This window comes from Tupaia chinensis, unplaced genomic scaffold (genome assembly GCF_000334495.1).
Source record: "Tupaia chinensis unplaced genomic scaffold, TupChi_1.0 Scaffold000251_1, whole genome shotgun sequence".
In the NCBI taxonomy this organism is placed as follows: domain Eukaryota; kingdom Metazoa; phylum Chordata; class Mammalia; order Scandentia; family Tupaiidae; genus Tupaia; species Tupaia belangeri.
The window spans coordinates 2801973-2828125 of record NW_006159731.1 but is presented as its reverse complement, the minus strand read 5'-3'; the positions used below and the strand labels follow the sequence as shown (position 1 = coordinate 2828125).

Below are 26153 nucleotides of genomic sequence, written 5' to 3'. Positions count from 1 at the left end.
CCTACATTTTTTTAAAGAGGTTTTTTTGTTTTTGTTTTTGTTTTTGTTTTTTTGCCATATGGTGTATATGTTTGCCAGAGGCAGACAGAGAGAGAGAGAAAGTGAGAAATCATCCCCTGGGAGGGTAGTCATGCCGCAATCCCTTTTCCACTATTTTGCTCTTGGGACTTTAGACAGATAGACACACACACACATGTTCAGTGGGATTTTCAAACTGCTTGGTTTGGGACTTGAACCATGGTTGGCCATGTGGGAGTTGAGCACTCTAGCACCATGATACCTGCTGGCCCCTTCTCCACCTAAATTTTAATCACTTACTTTCAAGGGACATCTTTGGATTTTCAAGCTTTTTTCTTAAGACTGAATCAATGAGAATTCTTAGCTGCTTAAAAATGACAGCTATCTTTACAGGGGCCTGTTAAGAGGAGATGACAAATTGGATAAAGTTAATCCAAGGAAATGCAAATGTGTTTACATAAATCCAGGTAAGCATAAATACTTTATAGTTTGCCTTATCACATCTTCATTTTAATATAAAACAAACACAATGGGGAAAATACAGACAAATTACTTTGGTAGCTAAGTCATGCAAACTTCCCAATTTTCTCATTAAATTCGGTATCACTTCCCCAAATAAATCAACTATTATTCTAATAATTGTTTTCCTCTCTTATATCAACTCTATGGGAGTTAAGACTGCAGTTCTAAGAGGGAAATGTCCTTAATAGCTTTACTGGGATAACTTATAAACCATAAAAAGTCATTTTTTAAATGTTCAGTTTCAACAATTTTAGTAAATTTAGAGAATTGTGCCACTATCACCACAATCCAGTTATAGAACATTCCCAACTGCCCTGGCTTCTTTTATTTATTTATTTTCTTTTTGGAGAGAGATTTCTGTGACAGGGCACATGCACTTGCCGGAGAGAAACAGAGAGACATAAAGAGAGAAATCACCCTTGGGGGGTAGGGGGTGGTGGCCACACCACAATCCCTTCTCCTCCATTCCTCTCATGCCTGGTGTGCGATGGTTGACTACGTGGGAGGCCAGCAACATAACCATTATGCCATCTGCTGGTCCAGTGCTCTGGCTTCTTTGCATTTATTTCTGATGTTGCATTTAAAATTTACCTCTTCAGTTCTAGATAAACAGCTATGTTACAACTCTAATACTTTGATATACCTCATCTACTTATGAAAAAATGGGCATTAATAGATGTATCAGATTGGCTTAGTTTAAGGTGGCCAGTGTAGATAGGGCTACAGAGATTTTGATAAACTTATTGTCAGAAATAAGCATATGTTAGTCTAATTTTTCCAGATAAGAATTTGATAGTATGTATTAAAAACTATGAATCTATTTGGTCTTTTCATAAGTGGCACAATGTTCTTGAATGAACCTGAGTTTGGGGATCAGACAGTCCTAGTTTGAATCTCACCCTACCAATAATAATCCATGTAATCTTGGAAAGCTTAATTTAATTTCTCACAGTGCCCAAATGTTTCTATCTACAGAAAAAAAGCTACAGAAATTACTTAACAAGGTTGTTAAAATATTATATTTGGGATAATCCTTATAAAGTTAACTACTGAAATACCTGAACACATGACAAATTATCATTGTTACTAATACCAAATAGGCAAGATAAACAAATGATGTTTTCTACTGTAAGTCATGTAATAGAAAGAAATTATACAAACTCCAATAAGAATTTTTAAAAAAATCTACTTCAATGGCATGGCACGGCACTGGAAATTGAAAACTGTCATGTAAACAGTAAGCTCAGTTGTGCTGTGTACCTGAAAATAGATCCAGCCATCAACAGAAAGAAGACGTTCTCGGTGTTGAACTTCTATATCGCCACCAAAAAGTAAAACTGGAAAAGGGGTTATTAAGGTAGTTTCCCTCAAATACACTCTGGCATACCTTATCTACATGGGAAACAAAAGAGGGGGATACATCACAATCTAAGAACATAAGAAATTTATCATGTAAGCATTTCCCCCCCTATAATTTGTTACTTTATATTTGCTGTCATGAGTTTTTGTAGCAATGTCACAGTCCCCCAGCCCCCAGTAACTATGCGCTGGGGCATGTGCTACTGCCCAGACCTAAGTTTGGGTAAAGCTACATATGCATAATTTGCCAGTTTTATAATAATCACTATTACCACCTGTGCATTTATAATATGAAGACAATTTAAACACTATTTATAAGACTGAATCATATACCTTGAACATAAATGAAATCAAGTACAAACAATTTTATAATGCTATCATTGTTAATCAATGTTAAAATAAAGTTATGATTGAGTTTCAAAGTTTTTAGTTTGTAGACCAATGTTCAGCTATAACGACTGGTCAGTTATTTCTCATGCGTTATATTTTAGTTTGATGGTATGCTGGGAGATCGTCAAGTCAGTGCTTGAAATTATGGATCCTTGTTACCTTTTTTTTTAGAGAAATTTTTTTGCTATAGGGTACATGTGCTCACCAGAGAGTCAGAGATAGAGAGAAAGTGGGAAATCACGCCCCAAAGGGAATGACCATGCTGCAATCCCTTCTCTTCCATTCTCCTCTCAGGATTTGAGCATGTAAATATGCACCTGGTGTGAATTTCAAGCTACCAGGTCTGGGACTCGAACTGTGGTTGACCAGGGTGGGAGTCCAGAACCTTAACCACTATGCTACCTGCTGGCCCCAGGATCCTTGTTACTTTAAACATATTGGACTTACTCTTTTAGAAAAAGGAGAAGAAATATGTTTCAAAGTGCTATGTTTTCTTTTCACATGAGACGGGTAACAAAATTTAAAATATGAATTAGAGAAAATGCCATTTTAACTTCTCCTATATATTAAAAACTTAAGAAAATGAAATGGAAATGCAGTTATAAAACAAAAGTTCACTGTTTTGATTATAATCTTTAACATTTTTACTAAATATCCTAAATGACATTGTGACTCCAACTGTTGGCAAATTATCTATAGTTCCCTACCTTTCTCGGCATTTTTTCCTGTTATTTGGAAAGGACACATATGATGTGTCTTTTTCCCTTTTTGAGACAGTACCTTTTAGTGAAATACACAGAGAATTGACACACTATTATACAAAAGTTACTTGCTATAATCATCTGTATTCCAAATAGAAAAAAGAATGATCAGAGTAGAAACCTTATTTTTCTTTCATTAAGTGTAAGAAAAAGAAACTTGTTTGTTTGAGAAACAATGTTTACCATAATTTCAAATATAAACAAAAACAAATAGCACAATTTGAGAACCAAATAAAATAATTTCTCCTGTTTTACTTTTAGGTTCAATGGACAAAACTTAACTGTAAACCAGAAAAAATTATTTTTGAGGGCACCCTAATTTGTTATGAATGATTTCCAGAATGATCCCCTGAGTGCTGGAATTTAAGAATGAACATTTTACCTTCTCCTGATATAAGAGCCATCCATAAGTTTGCAAATCTCGATTTACTGAGGACGGATGTACTTGTGCTTTGCCTTGGGCCGTCTCTACAACGCAAGCCAATTTTTCTGTAACATCAACTGACTTTGTATAGATGATCTTCCCCACGTTATCATACAGTCCGGCAGCCAGAACAGCTTTAAGAAGAGCGATCTCTTGGAAAGAGAGAGTCTGTGATGCTCTGTTTCCTTCCCAGATTGAAGAAGTTGTGGAAGATGAAAATCCTGCTGCTTTAACCAACTTTATTAATTCCTGCTTCACATCCTGATTGGTTTATGTTAAAAAGGAGATAATAAAAATTGATTAAAATAGAGAAATTTCCAGTAACCTTGTAATTTATATTACTATTCCTTAAAAAAATTGACTGGATTCCAAGTTATTAGTTAACAGCTCTAAGTCAGGGAAGGGAAAAAAGATACTGGAAAGTCAAGGAGTAGAGTCAGCTCTTCTCTCCACCCCAAGACTTTAGATGTCAAAAAAAAAAAAAAATACAAATGTCTAAAGTGTAAAAGCAACAAAAATGTGTGTAAACACACCATCATCGCTATATTTCCTTCAGCAGTACCTCTCTCTCTCTCTCTTATTTTTGACATATTTTCTCAAAAAGGATAGTCACATAGAACATGACCAGCATAACATTTGAGAAATAAGTAGAAAAGAACCTTGATCCTAGACTATAAGTACCTTCTTTCATCCCTGGAATTCTCATCTTACTTTGCTAAAGAATTTGATAAAATTTATTAACAGCAACTTTCTTTAATCTAAAATTGTTGTCTAAGATATTTTTCTACCTTTAGTAGTGATCAGCACAACTACTACAGGAAGGGTAAACATTTTTCAAAGTACGTAGGACACAAGTAAACAGTGATGTTTACATTTAGGATGTTCTTTATGTTTTCGGTTTGGGACTTAAGGGAGGGTCTTCGATTCCAGAGGAAGAAAGACCAAATGATTCCAGAGGAAGAAAGACCAAATAGACAGCTGCTGTAGCCCGCAGGGGTGGTGTCCCAACATCCTGCATTCCAGGGGAGGTGAAGAAAAGACTTGCAGGAGGAAGGGTTGGGAAGCCATTTGGAGGTTGGAGGAAAGAAAGGAGACAAAGGAAGAAGAGCTAAACTGAAGAAAAGGGCCACGTCAGGGCAAATGACTGGGATTTCCACATCTTAAACTAGTCAGCTGACCCCGAAGTGGCTATTTCTTCAAAATAACCTTTTATCTGCTTTGAGAAGGATAAAGGTAATTTTAGTTAAGAAGTTCCTAGTATCTATCATCTCAGCAGTTATGTTATAGAACAAAAGTAGGTGAAGTTACATGGAACAAAAATTTAACCGTTGAAAATTTGAGTATAGAATGGGGGGACTTATGTAAGAGATACACTAAATTTGTTTTTTGAATACTTTTACAGCATGTCTGTACTAAACACCATTTCACTTTAAATAACTGTAAATAAAAACAAAAAGGTAGTGTTTGTGGAGGAGACTGATTTTTCACAATCATTTGCCTTTACATTAAAAAAAATAATTATTTCATTTATTATTATTTGATGTGACCAGAGAGAAACAGACAGGAAAAGTGAGAGAGCAAGCTTCAGGTCTGAGACTTGAACCACAGGTGGGCATGTGAGAGTCCAGCACGTTAACCACCACTTCACCTGCTGGCCCCCTATCTTTACATTTTAAGTACACTTCTACTTTCTCTCTTCCCAGACATATTTCTGGTCCAGCCTGAATGGCACCTTGAGTGATAAGCAAAGTCATATGGTTTTCCTTCTTAAGAGCAGACTGATAAACTCCATCCCAATCAACCACAGGCATTAGGCCTTGGATGTCTTTTCATAATAAGGCCACCCCATACTCTAAGTAGCCTGCCAATACTTAGAAACATGCAATAGAATTTAATTAAAAGGAATCAGGGCTATTCCAAAAAGTGATTCTAAGCCTGGACTTCAGTTCACCAAATAAGGCTGGCTATCTTGACATTCCAAAAGCAAGGAAACTATTGGGACCAGCAGTTAGCGTAATGGCTATGTTGCTGGACTCCCATGTAGTCAACCATAGTTCGAGTCTTGGACCCAGTCGGGTGTGTGTGCGTGCGTGCCCAAGATCCTGAGAGGAGGATGGAGGAGAAGGGATTGCAGTGTGGCCATTCCCCCTGGGGGGTGATTTCTTGCTTTTGCGTCCCTCTGTCTCTCTCTGTCTTCTGGTGAGCACACGCGCCCTATAGAAAAAAACCTCTCAAGAAAGGAAAAAAAAGGCAAGGAAACTATCAATTGTTAAGATTATAGGACAAGAATTCATGGGCTAATGTGAAGAGCCTCTCACTTCCCAAATTGAGACAATTTAAAAAAAAATTAACATCTGTTAGCATAATGGCTATGTCGCTGGGCTCCCATATAGTCGACCATGGTTCGATTCCTGGACCCGGTGGCTTAAACTCATGCCTGGCGTGTGTGCGTGCGTGCCCAAGATCCTGAGAGGAGAATGGAGGAGAAGGGATTGCAGCGTGGCCATCCTCCCTGGGGGGTGATTTCTCGCTCTCTGTCTCTCTGTCACTCTCTGTCTGTCGGGCGAGTGTACACGCCCTATAGCAAAAACCTCTTAAAAAAAATTAACATCCAGAGAGGACTGAAACACATAAAATGCTTAAATTGATATGTTCATAATGATTTTTATGAAAAACAATATCCTAATCACCTGTAGAGATAATTAGCAATCAACTTGTAAAAAGCACTAAGTAAAAGGAAAGAACCAAGCATTTATTCTAATTTTCTTGTACATACCCTATTTCAGGGTATCAAATACTGATAGAAAAAAGTTTTTCTTTATGAAAGAATCTAACCAACAAGTGGAATTATCGCCATTCTGCAACCCCAATGAAACAATGGGCCTGAGTGTTCCCAATTATGTGAGAAGTCAACGACAACAACAACAAAATTTTTTTAAAGAGATTTTTGCTATAGGGCATGTGTGTTGGCCAGAGAAACAGATAAAGTGAGAAACTGTCCCCCAAAGGGGGATGGTCATACTGCAATCTCTTCTCCATTTTCTCGTTGGGATTTTGGGCACGCATGCACATTCATCCGGTGTGGTGGAAGTTTAGTGCCTCAACCACTACACCACCTACTGACCCCCAGAAAATTTTGTAATAGATGAATGTAGCTGACCCCACTGATAAATCTTAACATTACAATAAGAGAGATAACTCCAAAAAAGGAGAAAAGAAACACGAGTGAATTTGAATTGGATTGATCTGTTTCAACAATTTATAGGAAATACAGGGTATAGAATAACATGTTAAACAATATGAGGATAAAATCCAGAATGTAAGGAAACTTAAAATTTACTTGTTTTCTTCAAAAAATAAATAGCAAGAAAAAAAAGAGGGGGACAAGAAAGATTAAAAAAAAGAAATAGAAGAGACATATTAATCACACTTAATATGTCGACCTTAGTTGGATTATTTCAACTAGTTACAAAAATAAATTATAATCAGAGATATTTAAACAGCCTATATAGTTGATATTAAGGAATTTATTTTTTAGGTGTGATAATGTTAAAGACAAAAAGAATACTGTATTTGGGACTAGCAGTTGGTGTAATGGCTATGTCGCTAGATTCTCATGTAGTCAACTGCGGTTCAAGTCCCAGACCAGGAGGTTTAAACTCATGCCAGGTGTGTGTGCGTGTGTGCGTGCGTGCGTGCCCAAGATCCTGAGAGGAGAATGGAGGAGAAGGGATTGTGGTGTGGCTATCCCCCTGCTGGGGGGCGGGGGGATTTCTGGCTTTCTGTCTGTCTCTGTCTTTCTGGTGAGTGCACACGCCATGTAGCAAAAAATCTCTCCAAAAAAAAAAGAGAATACTGTATTTTAAAGAGACATAATATTTGAAGCTTTGCATTTGCTTCAAAATAATCTAGAGGGAAGACAGTGAAAAAAGAGGGAGTATAAAATAAAAAAAAAAATAAGATCGACAACATGTTGGTGACCACGGAAGTGACAATGGCTACCCAAGAGTTCATTACACTATCATGTCTACTTTCATGTATCTTTGAAGGTTTCCATAACTAAAGAAAAATAACTGATGTTCACAGCTAGAAAAAACTGTACATCATTCCCCTTTGATGCATTTTATAGAAATGGGTAACTGAGACTTACATAACTTAACTATCTTAATTTTCAGGCTAGTGTTATTTCTCTGAAATCATAATGTCTCTTTATCATTTCCTGAACACATTATAACTGTTAAATACTATTTTACATCACTGCGTATACATACAGGTTACCTGTTGGAAGACACAACAAAATACTACAAATTTGCTAATTTGATAAATGCTTATTAAACCTTTCCTATGAGTCAAGCACTATTCTAGGCACTCCCCCCTCACCCCAAAGTGAGCCCATTTTAGTTATCCATGTGAACCTGGAGTAGAGATCTATACTAAGAATTACCTCTAGGGTTAACAGTGATGTTCTATTAAGAAAGTTCCTCCGGCAATACGTGATTTCAGAACGATAGCCCCCTTCTTGACGCGCTTTCTTCCACCTAAATAAACAAAATGTTAACAAATGAACAAAGCTCATGTGCTTTCTTTTTAAATTTTCTTTTAAATTTTCTTTTAAGTGGCAATCATTTAAAAGGAGTAACTTTTGCTTACTGTTGCAGCTATTAATTATAGTAAGAATTTCAACCATGGTATTAGTTATTTTTCCCGTTCATGTGTAATAGTAAATTAATAAATTACTTTAAATATGAGATAATATATGTAAGATATAAATTACATTGTTAAGTTCTGGAAAGGATTATAAAAATATGCATCTCTAACACAATTATACCTTGACACTGAAATAACGAAGAATAAATTTAAATCTTAGATATATAATGTTAACGAAAGTCAAAGATAAATTTTTTTTGGGGGGAGAGGTTTTCACTATAGGGCATGTGTGCTCGCCAGACAGAGACAGACAGAGAGACAGAGAGACAGAAAGCAAGAAATCACCCCCCAGGGGGGATGGTCACGCCGCAATCTCTTCTCTCGGGATCTTGGGCACGCACGCACACGCGCCCGGTGTGAGTTTTAAGCCACCGGGTCCGAGATGTGAACCGTGGTCGACTATGTGGGAGTCCAGTGACATTGCCATTACGCTAACTGCTGGTTCCCGAAAGTCAAAGATAAATTTTTGAAAAAATAAGTAATCCCAGGACATAGGTTTGCAGATAACACCTAGATTATTTCTTTACCCTAGGTATGCGTTGTAGATGGTCAAGTGGTCTGAATCTGCCATAGCCAAAGCTGATTTTGCAAGATCTGCTTCATCTTTTCGACCAATTGGTGTGGTAAAAGGAGACTTCTCTGTCATAACTGCAGCTAGTGTTGCCTATAAATAACCAAATAATTTATTATTGCATAGTTGATTTGTAAAAGAAAGCAAATTACAAAACATCACACTTTAAGCTGCCTTTTATTTTTAATACATTTATCATTATCATAAGTAAATTTTACTCATTTATTTTAAAGACTTATTTAAATAAAATTTTTTTATTATTTTTACATTTGACCAGAGAGAGCAAATAAGAGAGAGATAAAGTGAGAAAGCAAGCTGCCAGATACAGGAGGATTTGAACCACTGTGAGCCATGTGGGAATCCAGCACCTCAACCACCATGCCACCCGCCAGCCCTAGTAACTTTTATTTTTGAGTAGTTACTTTTGGTTTCATTTTATAGAATTATACTTTCTTTTATACCATTTCTCTGAGGGACAGAGGGAGTATCACCAAGATCGGAGACAATGAACACTTATGTAAGTAATTTATACTGTTATACAACTAGAGGCAATCTTAGAATCACAGTTATCTTGACTCTTAGACTGCTAAATCTTCACTGTCTACAATGATCTTTAAAAATAATTGGGGGCGGGGAGGGGGGAGACCAGCAGTTGGAGTAACGGCTATGTCACTGGACTCCCATGTAGTCAACCACAGTTCGAGTCCTGAACCCAGGAGCTTAAACTCACGACGGGCGTATGTGCGTGCGTGCCCAGGATCCCGAGAAGAGAATGGTGGAGAAAGGATTGCGGCGTGGCCATCCCCCCTGGGGGGTGATTTCCAGCTTTTTGTCTCTGTCTGTCTCTCTTTCTGGCAAGTGCACGTGCCCTATAGCAAAAACCTCTCCAAACACAAATAAATAAAATAATTGGAGGGGAGGGCTGGCACGCGGTGTGGTGGTTAAGGGAGCTGGATTCCCACATGGCTGACTGTGGTTTGAGTCCTGGACTTGGTGGCTTGCTTTCTCACATTCTCCTTTTCTATCTCTCTTGCTCTCACTCTGTCCCTCTCTGTTCAAATTAAAAGACAGAAAGGAAGGAAGGAAGGAAGGAAGGAAGAAAGGAAGGAAGGAAGGAAGGAAGAAAGTTAAATAATTAAAAAAAAATGGGCGGGGGGCTGACAGGTGACATGGTGGTTAAGGGTGCTGGACTCCCACATGGCTGACTGTGGTTTGAGTACTGAACCTGGCGGCTTACTTTCTCACCCTCTCTCTCACACACACACACTCTGTCCGTCTCTGGTCAAAAATAAAAGTGAAGTAAAATAATTCTTAAAAAAAGAAATGGTGGGGGCTAGCAGGTAGCTTAGTGGTTCTGTCATTGGCCTCCTACATGGTCAACCATGGCTCAAATCCCGGACACAGGGCCTTGAACATGACACCGGGCACATGTGCATGTGTGCCCAAGATCCTAAGAGGAGAATGGGGGAGACAGAATTGAGACATGGTCACCTCTCAGGAAGGGGGATGATTTATTACTTTTCCTCTCACTGCATCTGTCTGTCTGTCTCTATCAAGTGCACATACTATATGGCAAAAATCTCTTAAAAAAAGGAAATAGGGACTAGCAGATGGCATAATGGTTATGTTGCTGAACTCCCATAGGCTGACTCTGTGGTTCAAGTCAAACCTGGTGGCTTGAAACTTATGCCAGGCATGTGTGCATGGCATGCCCCAAATCCCGAGAGGATAATGGAGAAGGGATTGTGCTGTGGCCATTTCCCCTGGTGGGTGATTTCTCGCTTTCTGTTTCTCTGTCTCTCTGGCAAACGCACACACCCTACTGCAAAAATAAAAAATCTCTAGAAAACAAAACAAAACAATAATAATTTGGAAGAACCAACAGGTGATGTGGTTGAGGCACTGGTCAACCATGGTTTGAATCGTGGACCTGGTGGCTTGCTTTTTCTCTTTCCTTCTCTCTCTCTCATGGGTGCATGTGACCTATAGCAAATTAAAAAATAATAATAATAAATAATAATTTGTACTACATCACAACCCATTTGTCCTTATTGTAGCTACTCAGATAAACAATCATTTCTAATGCTAAAAAAAGAGAGACCAGAGTAAATGGTTACATTATCTCCATTCTGTGCTAAGACACTTTTGATTATAAAACCAGAAAAGACCACAGCTTAGTAAAATAGGAAAGTATGAATGGCACGATAGGCAGACATGCACAGACCTTCAGACAGCTGCACAGAAAGTGTTTAACTGGGAGAGAGAGCAAGAGAGCAGAACTCTGATAGTTCCTGGCTCTGAGAAAGAACATAGAAAAAGGAAAGTAAGAAAGTTTTTGATTTACTTTTCAAAGTCTATGGAATTCAAAGCTAAGAATCATCTATTACATAGTCAATTAAACAAGTATTCCAAGTTGGTTGGTTGAGAGCAAAAGTCTAGACAAGTCTAACTCACAAAATAGTACCTAAAGTGCACCTAAATAAATGGATGAACAGATTTTCAGGTGTTTTAATATAAAAAGTTTGGGCTGGAAGGTGGCACAGTGGTTAAGGGCACTGGACACCCACATGGTAGACCACAGGTTTGAGTCCTGGACCTGGCAGCTTACTTTATTTTCCCCCACCCATCTCCCCTCTCTCTTACTCTGTCCCTCTCTAGTTAAATTAAAATAAATAAGTAAATAAAGTTAAATAAAAAATTAAAAAAAAATAAAAATAAAAATTGGTACTAGCAGTTAGTGTAATGGCTATGTCGCATGTAGTCAACCGCGGTTCGTGTCCTGGACCTGGTGGCTTAAAACTCACGCCAGGTGCGTGTATGTGCATGCCCAAGATCCCAAGGGGAGAATGAAGGAGAAGGGATTGCAGCGTGGCCATCCCCCCTGGGGGGTGATTTCTCGCTTTCTGTCTCTCTGTCTCTCTCTGTCAGGCGAGCGCACGTGTCCCATGGCAAAAACCTCTTCCAAAAAAAAAAAGTTAAAGATGATATTAAACAATTCTCAGCATGCATTCAGGCCCCTTTAGTTTTAATGTAAGTACCGGCATTCTACATAGTTAACAAAAATTGTTTCTAAACTTAATTTCCTGGCCAAGTGATACTTAAGGTGTAGTAGTTACTTACCACTGGGTCAAGGCAGCCAAATATGGCACCAAAAATAAGCATCTTGCCAATCTTGACATTCACAGGTAAAGCTGCAAGGTGTTGGCCCAGTGGGGTCAGTTTAGGCTCATTTAGTTCACAAGCTCCAATTTTTCGAAGTAAATTCATTGCATTGCTGATTACTTGAAGCTGAGGAGGATCTAAGGCTTTGGAGAGGAAATCTTCAGGAGAACCAAGATTACATTTCTGCAGATGAAAAAAAGAGTGATAAAATTACTATGTGATAAAAAAAGTTGGTATTACCCTAAGAGATGGAACTGGGGCTAAATTTCATATTTTGAGCAAAGAGAGTGAATGTGTGAGTAAGGACTTCCTGTTGTTATTATTTTTTTAAAAGAATTATTTAACTTTATTTAACCTTATTTATTTATTTATTTTTAATCTGACCAGAGAGGGACAGAGTGAGAGAGAGAGAGGGAAAGTAAGAAAGCAAGCAGTCAGGTCTGGGACTTAACAGCAGTCGGCCATGTGGGAGTCCAGTGCCCTTAACTATTATGTTACCTGCTGGCCCCACCATCCTATTATTTTTCTTATAACCAGTGAGAGAGGACTAGCCTCATAGCCTACTGGCTTTAAGGAGCCAGATCCCACATGGCTAACCACTCTTCAAATCCTGAACTGGAGGCTTAAAAAACACAGTGAGCCCATTTGTGTTTGTGCTCCAAATTCTAACAGAATGGAGATGGAGGAGAACAGACTGCAGTGTGACCATGCCCCATTGGAGGTTGCTCGCTCGCTTGCTCACTCTCTCTCATGAGTGCACATGCCACAGTCAAAAAAAAAAAAATAGGGGCCAGCAGGTGGTGTGGTGAAGGCGCAAGACACCCGCACAGCCAAACAGAGTTTGAGTCCTGGGCCTGGCAGCTTAAAAATCACAATGGGGGCATGGGCACACGTGCCCGAAAATCCTGAGAGGAGAATGGAGGGATTGTGATATGGTTATCCCTCAAGGGGGGTGATTTCTCACTTTGTCTCTCACTGTCTTTCTCTGGTGAGCACACACACACACTGGCAAAAATCTGAAATAAATGAATGAATAAATAAATAATAAAAAAAAATAGCCAGCCCGTAGCATGGAGGTTAAAGAAGCTAGATCCTACAGGCTGACTCCGTGGTTCAAGTACCAGGCCTGGTGGCTTGAGAAACACACTGGCCATGTGTTTATGCAGGCTCCAAATCCTAAAAGCAGAAATAAGAAAGGGATTGCAGCGGGACCATCCCTCAAGGGGGGAGGGTGTGTTCTTACTTTCTCTTTCTGTCAAGCTCATGCTTCTAGCAAGTTATAAAAAATACTGCAGGACTAGAGCAGAAAAAGATAAGAATAAGAGGGCATGAGGGTGAGATTCATATTTTTAGTTTCTCCATTTCTGATTTTTAGAAAAAAAAATTTTAAGAACTGAAGGATATTACAGGTCCTTTACTCTAGGAAGAATAGCATCTAGGTCAGAGTTTCTTAATCTCAGTACAACTGACTGGTATTCTGGCCTGCGAATCCTGTGTTTAGGGACCTATCTTGTGCACTGTCAGGTATTGAGCATCCCTAATCTCTACCCACTAGATACTGGTAGCACTTAACCCCTTACGCAGTTATAACAATCAAAAATGTCTCCAGACATTGATAAATGCCCCCTGGGAGGCAATAAAGCCCCCATCTGAGAACTACTGGTCTAGTTATGAAGTTGTATTCTAATGTATAAAGTAAGACTGTTTATGGCAAAATCTTATAAAAAGATGGGGAGGGACATACTAAAGAAAAATAAAATACTTGAAAATCTAAAGCAACATAATGTAAGGTAAGTTTAGGTTTTCATTTTTTTCTAGAAAGGGGTGAAAAACAAAATGACTCATTCAAGTTTCCTTAGAATTACCATAATATGAAGACATAATTCCTCCAAAGGTACTCGTAAAATTTCAGGAACAGAATAGTCCATAAAGCCTTCAAATCTAAAATATAAAATAAAACAATGCTCAATACAACTGATCAGAATGTTATTCACTACCTATTTAGGTGTTTTGCCATTCCATACCTTTCTCTCGTGTACATCCGGAAGCAGAAGCCATCTCTGACCCGCCCAGCTCGCCCCTGGCGCTGGAGAGCACTAGCTTTACTCACAAATGTCTCGACCAAAGAACTCATCTGACTGCTTTCATGGTACCTAAAAAAAGTTTTTGGAGAAAATGTGCAGAGGAATGACTTAAATCAAAATCAGAAAATAATGGTAATATTTATTCTTAATTAAGATTAAGATGAACATAGGCTAAAGAAATTCACTAACATGCACACCAACATTTCTTAAATCATGTTTTGTATTTAGTTAATTCAGAAAACACTGCATACTAAATTTCATGCTACTATATTAAAGTTCTGGCACAAGAAAAAAAAAAACTTGTTTAATTTACCCTTTCTCAAATTAATCTGACCACGGAAGTTTTATTTTAGTAAAATTACTTGAAAAATGCTACTGTGACCATTATAATGTCTCACAAGATACATCTAAAGCCTAAAAATGTTTTCTCTAAAGGCATATGTTAAAAAATCAGAATTTATTTTCTACTGGACAGTAATATAATTTTTAAAGTTCTGCTAGTTTCCTAAAATTGGGGCTAGTGTTTATGTGTTACAATAAATTACTAAAGGTAATTTCCTCTATTTATACATATTAAAATAGTAATCTTTTTGCTGAAGATTTTGTTAAGGTCACCTATTACATTCCAGTTACTATACTAGGCACTTTCAATTATAAAATTTTCATTTTCTCCATTTACATTTGAAGAAACTGATGATTAGAGAGGTTATATTACTTGCTCAAGATTACAGATTAGAGATTTAAATCCAGCTCTGACTCCACAATCCATGCTCTTTAATCCCACAAATAATGTTTTTATTTGACAATTTATTTATAAAAATCTATAAAAATTTATGCTATGAAATTTTTCTAAAATTTTCTCCTCGTTATTGTTTTTCTAATGATTGTGAAGGGTTTTGCTAGGCTTTCTTTATTCTGACCTAGTTTCCCATTCTACTTCTGTCATTCTTAAAATGACTGACTAGACTTAGAGGAATAGTATTTTTGCTAGCAGTACACTGGCATTACTTATGAAGAAACCCATGACATGAAAATCTGATATTTGCTGTCAGACATTTAAAAGTTCTCTATGGTTTCTCTAAAAATTTTTGCTTTGGACAGAATTAAGACATTTGGGATTTTCCCTATAAAATTCTGTGATTATTTTTCCCTAAGAATTTAAGACCCCCAAACACTTTCAAGGTTAAAACGTTTTTAATTTGGGAAATTCAAACTTACTTATTTTCTTTTGTTCTTCCAGTATCAATTACAAATACAACATCTGGAATAGTGATACCCGTCTCTGCAATATTTGTTGCTAAAACAATCTGAAAATAAACAAAAAATTAAACATTTAACCAACTTTCAACAATATATCACCCTTCAAAATTTCTTTGAGCTAATGAATTTTAAAAACTGAATTTTAATTTTACTCATAAAAATTTACAATGTATGTGCTACTATTATATAATTTTAATTTGCTGATAAGTTTTATCAGTTCAACTTGCTAATTAAAGTTATGTATTTTAATTCTAGCAAAAATACTATTCCTCTAAGTCTAGTCAGTCATTTTAAGAATGACAGAAGTAGAATGGGAAACTAGGTCAGAATAAAGAAAGCCTAGCAAAACCCTTCACAATCATTAGAAAAACAATAACGAGGAGAAATGGGTTGCTCTCTTGCTGTTTTTACTTATTAGCTCTGTGACCTCAGGCAAGTCAGTTTACCTCTTTGGGCCTCAGTTACCTCAACTATAAAGTATTGGTAAAAACAGATGATTTCTTAGGTCTAGAGCTAACATTTTTAGCTGTGATGGCTGAATATGTAATCTGCACTTTTTTTTTTTTTCCTATTGAGTCCTTGGAGATAAAACATTTAGGAAACTATAGGTCAAGTTCTATAAATATTATTCTATTTCAACCATGTATTTCAAGACTGAATGATTGCTTTTCTTATTCACTTAAACTAATCAATGGAATCCAGATTATTAAGAGTTGAATAGGATCTATGTGATTATTCTACTTCAGAAGTGTTCAAATTTTTCATTAAGAGGTCAAACTTTTCTTCAGACAAAAATCTTACAGGGAAGCCCAAACATTATAGATCAGAGCAGAGCAGGAGAACGCCTGGAGTTCTCACAGCACAGTTAGAAAACCATTCATTTAGTCCAATTCCTTATTTTAAAGATGAAAAAAATGAGGCTGAGTGATTGCCAAAGGCTAAACAGATGGCGGTAGTTTAGGGACTAGGACCTAGGTCTCCTGCTTTTTGTCAGACTCTGGGAGCTCTGTGTTCCCCACAGTTCCCAGGTTATGATTTTTTCTCCTTCAGAAGGTTCAGAAATCTGAGAAACTCTTTGCCAAACATTTCTCTACTCAAAACCTGAGTAAAGGACATGATGAAAATACGGAGACCATTACCCTTGGCTAATGGTCTATGTACTAAAAATGGCCCAGAAAACAACACAAACCCTCCCAGGATTTAAATAGTTCTGGCTTTCTAACCTCCTTCAGGATGCCTTGTAGGAAAAAAGCAGTGGTTCTCAATATATTTCAACTTCCACTCCCCCTCCCCCACAAAAGTCTTTGTCTTTTCAACTGCACGTAATATAAATACTCAAATACTTGAATTTTAATATTGGGTTCACTTCTGATTATGTTAAGCTGCAGAAAACTTGGAGTCTGCCATGTACTATAAAGCACTTAATAACTGCCTTTGATAAGAAAAAATCATAATATTTTCATGACATATTCTCAGGTGGATCACATATACAGTTGCTATACTAAATTTTACCTTCCTGACTCCTGGAGGAGGAAGTGTGAATGCTGCTGCTTGATCTTGAGTTGAAAGAATAGAATGCAGAGCTATCACTTTATATCTGAAAGTTAAAATCATAGTTCTTAGCAAGAGTTTCTCTTTAGAAGACACTGCAAGGAATAACAAAATTTATTTGTATATAGGAAACAATTTTAACACTTCATTATGAAAAATTTTAAACACAAAAGTTCTCAGAACAGTGAAACCCCCAACTACACCCCTCATGGAGAAAAAATTTCTTAAGAATAAACTATAAGAACTAGAAGGTTTAAATAATTTTTAAAGTTTTGACGTTGAAGTGATAACAATGACAGGAATAATAAACTATATCAAAACAGAGTATATAACAGATTCAATATGTATGATAAACTACAATCTTGTTTGGGTTTTGTGTAAGTCAGTGGGTTGGGGCAGGGGAGTCACTTTCTTTTTATTTTTTAAAAAAATAATTAATTTTAATTAATTTTAATTTGACTAGAGAAGGAAAGAACAAGAGAGAGAGAGAGAGGGAAAGTGAGAAAGTAAGCCACTAGGTCTGGGACTTGAACTGTGGTAAGTCATATGGAAGTCCAGCGCCCTTAACCACCATGCCACCTGCTGGCCCCTTAAGCTTGAACCACAGGGGAGGCCCTGGTTCAACATACATTCTGGGTATGGTGGCACGCAACTGTGATTTGAGATATAGGGAGGCTTAAGTAGGGTCTTGACCTTAAGGCTAGCCTGGGCAATGGGCGAAGACCCTGTCTAAAAGAGAGCTGGGTTTCGTGGCACATGTCTACAGTCTCAACTGGGAGACTGAGGCAGAAGAATCATGAAATGCTGAGGCACTGTCTTTAAAAAAACAAAAAACAAAAAAAACAAAAAAGAAAAACCCACAGAACTAAGAGGAACAGAATGAAGATTTATAGTTACCGTTCAGAATAAAATCTTCTATCATTTGATAGGAGATCATACAATTGTTGAATATGAGCAAGGCCTGGTAAAAAGATCAATACTGCTCCTTCAATATTTCTAAACTGGGGACTTGTATCTGAAAATTTTAAAAAGGCACAATATTTAAATTGAGAAGATAAGAAATGTATGTAAAATATATAATTTCCAGTTAGCAGAAATGTTTCATCAAAACAAATGGAGATACATTAGAAACAGAAATATACCTAAATATGTAAGAAGTTCCAGAATGAGATCCAGGTTGATTTTATGAGGATTCATGTAGAGAATAGCATGCTGAGTGCGGCTGCTGTACTTTTGGTAAAACGGATTTAAATCAACACTTGTGCCAGTCTGTACTGGGATGTACTCCTAAAAGAAATACAATTAGAGTTAGTTGAAGAAAAATATTATTTTTATAAAACAAAGAAAATAAAGTATTTGCATTTATTTATATCTGGCAATTAAAATAAAGAAGACGGAAGTAATTTAATTTTTCTATCAGACTAATCTGATACATACATGAAATATCATGGCTATACTAAAAATAATAGACCTGGTACCAGTGATTAAAATGCAAGATAATGCAGCTTTTGTGATATTTGTACAAATATAAATTGAAATCAACTCCCTGGAAGAACAGTGGTTATCCTAGATAGCTTCACTAAAAAGATAAACTTGGCTGCTGCCAGGACAGATGCTGCTAAAGACAAGACAAAACAAAACAACAACAACAAAACAAAACAAACAAAAAAACCAAAAAAACCCATAAAACATCGGTGGCCAGTTCTGTGGCACAGCAGTAATGCATTGCTTAAGAGAAGCTGGATCTCACACGGTGAATGCAATACTAATCCCAGTTTGGTCAGCCGGAGGCCTGCTGGGCATGTGTGTGAGTGCCAAAGGTCTGAAGGGCATGAGGGCTGGAGTTAGGGCATCGTGGCATGATCAGACACTGTTGAGGGTACTTCTCTTTCTCTCTCTTGCATGAGCTCTCTCTCTCTCTCTTACCTACACAGATAGCTCTATCATAAACAAAGAAAATAGATCCTTTAAAACAGAAACAAAATAAAATAGAAAGAATCTAGATTTGGGGCCTGTCCCATCCTGATCACTTACACTAGGATGAGACAGAGTAGAGAAAATCACTACAAATGTAGACTTGATAATTGACCACTGCTATGAAACTGTTACAAAAGGTGCTGCTTTTTACTTGTATCGTCCTTGATTTTACATGGGTATCCATTAGGTCATCAAGAAAGTCATGATACGTTTTTCTATGCTAAAATACATCATGACTTTCCTTACAATCCAATATACAGCCCAAAACAGTGAAAGGAGACAACTAAAATATCACAAATCAAAGACAGTAAAACAAAGATCAAAGAAATCATCCTTAAAATATGCTCATACTCAGCTCAGTCACAGTGGTGCACGCAGCTCATATGCTACTGCCTGAAGTCCAGCTCACATGGGAATTCTGAGTTTAGTTTAACAGCCCAACCTAAACAGGCCAGGTACAGTACCTATAATCCTAGCTAGCTGGGGGACTGGAGCTGGAGGATCCTGTCACGGTGACACTTTACGAAAAATCAATCTTTCTCTCTCATAATTAAATAAATTAAAAATATCATGGCCAGCAGGTGGTTAAGGCACTGGACTTCCACATGGCTGACCACGGTTTGAGTCTTAGACCCAGAGGCTTAAAACTCAACCCCAGGTGCGTGTATGTGTGTGCCCAAAATCCCAAGAGGAGCCTGGGGGAGAAGGGATTGTGGTATGGCCACCCCCCCATCCCCCGTGTGTGTGTGGGGGTGATTCCTCACTTTCTCTCTCTCTCTCTCTGTGTCTCTGGCAAGCACATGCACAGACAGCAAAAAATCTCTCTCAATCAATCAATCAATATAAACAAATCTGCTCGGATCTGTTTCTCTTCTATCAAATTACACTGAATTCACTTTGTTAGTTAAGTGATTTCTAAACTCTCATGGCAGGTTATGCCCTGGATATCACTGTTGGATAATTTTTCAAAACGTTTCCTTTTTACCTGATACTTTTTTATTCCTCCTGTTTTGCTTGTAACATTGATAGTTATTTCTTCTTCCTCCTCCAAAAATTTCTGACAATATTCTGAGTCTTTTTCTAATATAAAACCTGTTTCTTCTATTATATCCTCAAGATGAAAAACCTGCAGAGTAAAGCATATAAATGGGGGAAACAAAATTGTTTTTAGTAACTACCACTTTAAAGGGAAAACAAGGAAATTATTATCTTTTGAAAGTTATTAAATATTAGATTAAAAATTTTTTCAGTATTATTCAGTAATGAAGAATCTGGTTGTTATAGAAGGGTTTGTCCCTCAGGACAAAAATCACATAATGGCATAAGGGTGTGTACGTGTGTGTGTGTGTGTGTGTGTGTATACATATACATGTATATATATTTACTTACTTTTTACTTAAAAAGTTTAGAAGAGGTAGATTATTAAACAGGAAAACATTATGAAAATAAAACAGGCAAGACTGGCCCTGTAGCCTGGTGGTTAAGAAAACTTGATCCAACATGGCTAATTCCCAGGTTGGAATCCCAGTTCTGGAGGATTGAAAAACATTCTGGGCACATATATGTGCATGCATACCCCAAATCCTGACAGGATGAAAAAACAGAAATGCGATTGCGACATGACCATGCTCCACTGGGGAGTGACTTCTCCCTCTCTCTCTGGCAATTAAACAAACAAACAACAACAACAAAAATCCCAGAATAGAATAGGCAGAAAGAAGTTTCAGAAACCAGCATAAATTTGAGGATGGGTAAGGTAAAAAGGGAGTTTCTTGTGCTGGTTCCATACCTTAGTGGTTAAGGAAGCCAGGTCCCACATGGCCAATGATGGTTTAAATCCCACCCCAGCAGCTTGAAAAACACACTGTGAAGCGAGCCCAAGTGCCTCAAATCCCAAAAGAATAGGGAAGTGGAGAAGAAAGAACTGCGCTGTGACTCAAGTCCCACAGTCGGGGTGAGCGCTTTCTCTGTTTCTCTCTTGCAAACCCACACAACCTCTGGCAATTAAAACAGTAATAAAAATATCTTTAAAAACCCAGGGGCCAGCAGGTGGTGTGGTGATTGAGGCTCTGGATTCCCACATAGTGGATCACGGTTCAAGTCCTGGACCTGGCGGCTTGCTCTCCCCTGCCCCTGCTGTGTCTCTCTCTGATCAGATTAAAAAATAATAATAATTAAAACTTAGTAAGTATTTCTTTAAAAAAAATATATATATATTTTCAAACTCAAAAAGCAAGTTTCTTATTGCCAGGTATCCAGTCTCCATCTGGATATAATGGTTCTGATGTGGAAATAAGTTTTACGGGTCTTTTGTCAAACCCTTCTTCCCATCCTATGTAATCTTCAGGCAGCCTCTAGGTCCTCTCTTGTTTTCTAGTACCCTGGGTGTAGTCCTCGATTCAGACTACAGGGGCCTACCTTCTGGGGAAACATTCTGGTAGGAATGTGGTTTCTGCTCACATACATATATACTGTAGAAAAAGCTTACCTAGGGACCAGCAGTTAGCGTAATGGCTAGTTGCTTGACTCCCATGCAGTTGACTGCGGTTCGTGTCCTGGACCCGGTAGCTTAAAACTCATGCCAGGTGCATGTGCATGCGAGCCCAAGATCCCGAGAGGAGAATGGAGAAGGGATTGCGGCATGGCCATCCCCCCTCTGGGGAGTGATTTCTCGCTTTCTGTCTCTCTGTCTCTGTCTGGCGAGCGCACGCGCCCAAAAGCAAAAAAAACTCTCCAAAAAAAAAAAGAAAAAAGAAAAAGCTTACCTCAACAGGGTAACTTCTTCCAGAAATTCTGAGAATAGGACAGTGTGTGAAATATGTAGAAAACTTTTCACTGTCCACAGTGGCACTCATTAGAATCAAATGTAGATCAGAACGTTTCTGTAAAATTTCCTTCAAGATAATTAGTAGAAAGTCTGACTGGACACTTCTTTCATGAACCTAGTATAAAGGGAGTAAAAGCATTAATCATTTATAAGGTCTAGTAAGAGACTTAATCAACTAGACATTCAAATCTACCAAAAGTTAGATCAGTGTCTAAGTACAGTCAGCACATGTGGAGGGAGGAACTATATGTTGCAAGTAAGGCAGATCTGTAGAACTGAAAATAAAGGCAGCCTCTAGGTTGGAGCCAGTGAAACCAACATATATAATGAACACAATTAGCCATCATAACAGGACTCTGCTCTAGGAAGTGGTTTCAAATCAGATCGGATGGAGCTGGTAAGATTAAATTACCAGTCACCCTTACTTGTAAGGTGACTCCTAAATCTGTCATTAATATAAAACATTCTGTCACCATTAACATAAGAGAGATGATTTATCTACTATGTAAACAAAGGGGCACTGATTAGTAGGAATCTGAGGGTCTTTGTTGTTGTCCAGGAAAAAGACCTTTATGTCCTTTCAGCACAGGTATTTTAGGAGAGAGCACCGTAAACCTACTATAGAGCAAAGATGAAGCATACTGTCAGAACTTAACGAATAACTGAGTATACAATTCTATCTTCCAACTTTGTGAACTCTGACTTATATAAGGTACGTCAAGAGAATATATAAGAAAATAAGTCATCATTCAATTGCTTGGAAGATAAAGCAGTAGTGGTTAAGTGTTCAGGCCCTAGATCAATTACTTGGGCTCAATTCTTGGCTTGGCTACTTACAGTATGACTTTGGGAAAGTTATTTAAGTACCTCTGAATTTGTTGCTTCTTATATAAAAGCAGAATACAAATAATGCAAACTTTATAGAGTTTGTGACAATCAGATAAGATAACACGAAGTTCTTACAACAGAGCCTAACAAGTATTAAGTACTCAGCATTGCACTAGATTGCTGGGGATTAAAAAGCAACCAGGATAGTCTTCTTCATTTGAGAATTTTCAGTCCAATGAGAGGATATTGTACAGGATGGTTTGAAATTACATACAATGGGTTGCTAATCCAGGTGGAAAGGAAGGCTAAGAGAAATCGCCACTGATGCTGAGAACTGAAGGATGAGTTTGAAAAAAAAAAGGAGGAAGAAAGAACAAAAGGGAGGAAAAGTGTTCAGATCAAAAGATGCAAGTGTGTAGGAAGTCATGGTGGAAAGGAGGATCAAAATTTATTTCAGGATGAGAAAAACAAAAATAATGACTTGAGCATGGAATGAGGTATGGGCAAGAGACAAAGCTAGAAAGGTACTCAGTAATTAGCTGTGCAAGGCCTTGCAAACCATGTTAAGGAACTGTGAGTTTACCCTACTAATCAAGGAGAGCAGTGATCAAAGTATTCTATAGCAGGAGATTTATGTGGTATGGGTTTTGTTTATCTTTTTACAATTTTGCTATGGGGTGAGTGCACTGGCCAGAAAGAGACAGAAAGTGAGAAATCATCTCCATGGGGATGGCCACAGTGCAATCTCTTGTCCTCCATTCTCCTTTCAGGATTTTTTGGGCACGCATGCGCACATGCCTGGTATTGAGTTCCAAGTCGTCAGGTCTGGGATTTGAACTGCAGTCAATTATGTGGGAGTCCAGCAATGTAACTATTATGCCATCTGCTGGTCCTGGTATGGGTTTCATTTGAAAAAAGGATAACTCTTAAATAATGTGGTGAACGTAGAGCACAAAATAGTAAGTTTAATTTGTTAGAGGCTTTTGTTGTAATTAAAGAGAACATGGTGACCCACACTTAATACAACTGACTATGGAGAAAACAAAATGAATTTGAGAAAGGCAGAGACAATAGGACTAAGGGGTTGGATTTAGGGAATGTGGGAGAAGGAAAAATCTGAAACATTTTTATTTTTGTGGTTTGATCATGTAATGGATGCGGGGACCACTCCCTGAGATTCAAGAAGTGAAAAGGGATGAGCAGAGGGAACCAGCAGTTAGTGAAATGGCTATGTCGCTGGACTCCCATGTAGTTGACCGCGGTTCGTGTGCCGGACCCGGTGGCTTAAAGCTCACGCCGGGCGTGTGTGCGTGTGTGCCCAAGATCCCAAGAGGAGAATGGAGGAGAAGGGACTGCGGCATGGCCATCCCCCCTGGGGGGTGATTTCTCGCTTTCTGTCTCTATGTCTCTCTCTGTCTGTCTGGCGAGCGCACGCGCCCTATAGTGAAAACCTCTCCAAAAAAAAAAAAGGGATGAGCAGAGAGGGGAGATGCTGAGTTCTGCAAATGCTGAGTTTGAAGTTCTTGAGACGGAAGGTCTTTACAATAGAACACAGCTGGACATTTGTGTCTAAAGCTTAGAAAAGCAGTCTCTGGCTGGACCACACATATCTGGAAAACCTTATAACATAGATGGTAATTTATATAATGTTTTAAAAAAATGAACAAAGCTAATAAAAAGTGTACTTGCTATAGGTAGGCAGAAAATTTGGCTACAGGGACCAGCAGTTGGCATAAAGGCTATGTCGCTGGACTCCCATGTAGTCAACTGCAGTTCGAGTCCTGGACCTGGTGGCTTAAACTCACGCTGGACATGTATGTGTGTGTGTGTGTGTGTGTGTGTGTGTGTGTGTGTGTGCCCAAGATCCTGAGAGGAGAATGGATTGTGGCATGGTCATACCCCCTGGGGGATGATTTCTTGCTTTCTGTCTCTCTGTCTGTCTTTCTGACAAGCACACACACCCTATAGCAAAAATCTCTCCAAAAAAAAAAAAAAAAGGCTATTAAGCATACTATTAGCCAGCAAGAAAAGCTACTTAATTCACACATTAACTATAAACTAAAAAACATTACATAGTTCATAAGTGTAAGGCTAAAAGGAGTATTATCCTGAGCATCTTCATGAAGAGGGGCGTATGTAATAAAATGAACTCTGTGTCAGCCTCTCTTACACCCTTACAATTAACATGCTAATGAATTTCACTGGTCATTTTTTACTTAGTGTGTTGTTGAAGAGGTTGATGGTATCACACTGAAGCTCAGTTCAGTGAATCATATGTACAGATGTCTAATACCAAACCATCAAAGAACACAGCTGAAATCGGTCTGGTTTTTAAATTAGATAGAGTTCACCCTGACTTCTATTTACAAACTAATTTTCTGGTAATTTGAGATTCCAAGAAAACTTACTGATTAACTAGTCGATACACATATTTCAACTTACCCAGCAGTAAAAAATTTCTCATTATAAACATGTATCTTAACATTTTGGGTATGCTGACTCTTTATGATATTGATAAAATCTAGGACTTGGACATACGAAGCCACAATTATAAATTATGACACTCTCCCTCCTCTGTCACCTCCCTGGGAAGCAGTTATACAAGGACCTTCTAAAGCACTCATTCAGCCTTTTTCTCTTTGACATCTTAGTAATAACAGTATAATTTCTTCCCCCAACAGTATAATTTCTTCCCCCATTAAGGAATAAAGACTCCCTAGATAAAATTAATTCCTATGATTTATTATCAAAATATGATTATTTAACTGTCTTTACCTAAAATTGTTCAAAAAGAAAATGGTTAAATTATGGGGCATTCAAATTATATACTACCATAAAGCTACTTTAAAAATGTTCTGGGTGGTGGGACCAGCAGTTAGCGTAATGGCTACGTCGCTGGACTCCCACGTAGTCAACCGTGGTTCGAGTCCCGGACCCGGTGGCTCAAAACTCACATAGGGTGCATGTGAGTGCATGCCCAAGATCCTGAGAGGAGAACGGAGGAGAAGGGATTGTGGTGTGGCCATCCCCCTGGGGGGTGACTTCTCACTTTCTGTCTCTCTGTCTGTCTGATGAGTGCATGCACCCTATTCCAAAAAAAAAACCAAAAAAACAAAAAACCAAACCTCTCCAAAAACAATGGTGTTAAGGCAGCTAGATCCTACATGGCCAGTTACACAGTTTGAGTCCCAGACTGGTGGCTTCAAAAACATCCAGAGCAGGGCTGGCAGGTGGTGTACTGGTTAAGGGTGCTGGACTCCCACGTGGCTGACCGCGATTCAAGCCCAGGACCTGGCAGCTTGCTTTCTTGTTTTACCTCTCTTTTGCTTTGTTCCTTTCTGGTCAAATGAAAACAAATTAATAAAGTTAAATAATTCTTAAAACAAAAAAAAAGCATGCTGGATGTATGTGCATGAATGCCCAAAATCCCCACAGGAGAGGGATTACAATGGGGCCACCTCTCCTGGGGAGTGCTTTCTCTCTTCCCACCCAGTCTCTCTCTCTCTGGGGAGTATATGCACTCTGTAGCAAATTAAGATAAAACAACAAAACAGCAGTTCTCCGCCTCCTGGTTCGATACCGTTTTAAAAAATACTGTGGTGTGGCGGTGGCGTTCTGCTGCCTCTCCAGGGCTGGCGTGTGGCCTCCGGGGCGGCGCATGGCCACCAGGCCAGCACGTGGTCGCCGGGCCTGCGCATGGGACTCGGGCCTG

General features: G+C 38.3%; 1 protein-coding gene across 3 annotated transcripts in view; it reads right to left on the bottom strand.

Annotated features, from left to right (window-relative positions):
* DHX29 (DExH-box helicase 29) overlaps positions 1 to 26153 on the bottom strand; it is an 87614-nt gene that overhangs the window by 7723 nt on the left and 53738 nt on the right. For all 3 annotated transcript variants that reach the window (XM_006149001.3, XM_027772062.1, XM_027772063.1), the window contains 14 exons: positions 21552 to 21728; positions 19772 to 19912; positions 17952 to 18096; positions 17707 to 17824; positions 16771 to 16855; positions 15217 to 15305; positions 13939 to 14067; positions 13780 to 13855; positions 11873 to 12097; positions 8709 to 8845; positions 7919 to 8012; positions 3433 to 3735; positions 1801 to 1932; positions 319 to 415 (listed from right to left, as the gene is read on the bottom strand). In XM_006149001.3, the coding sequence (XP_006149063.1) occupies positions 319 to 415; positions 1801 to 1932; positions 3433 to 3735; positions 7919 to 8012; positions 8709 to 8845; positions 11873 to 12097; positions 13780 to 13855; positions 13939 to 14067; positions 15217 to 15305; positions 16771 to 16855; positions 17707 to 17824; positions 17952 to 18096; positions 19772 to 19912; positions 21552 to 21728 (1948 nt within the window). The remainder of the gene's footprint in view (positions 1 to 318; positions 416 to 1800; positions 1933 to 3432; positions 3736 to 7918; positions 8013 to 8708; positions 8846 to 11872; positions 12098 to 13779; positions 13856 to 13938; positions 14068 to 15216; positions 15306 to 16770; positions 16856 to 17706; positions 17825 to 17951; positions 18097 to 19771; positions 19913 to 21551; positions 21729 to 26153) is intronic.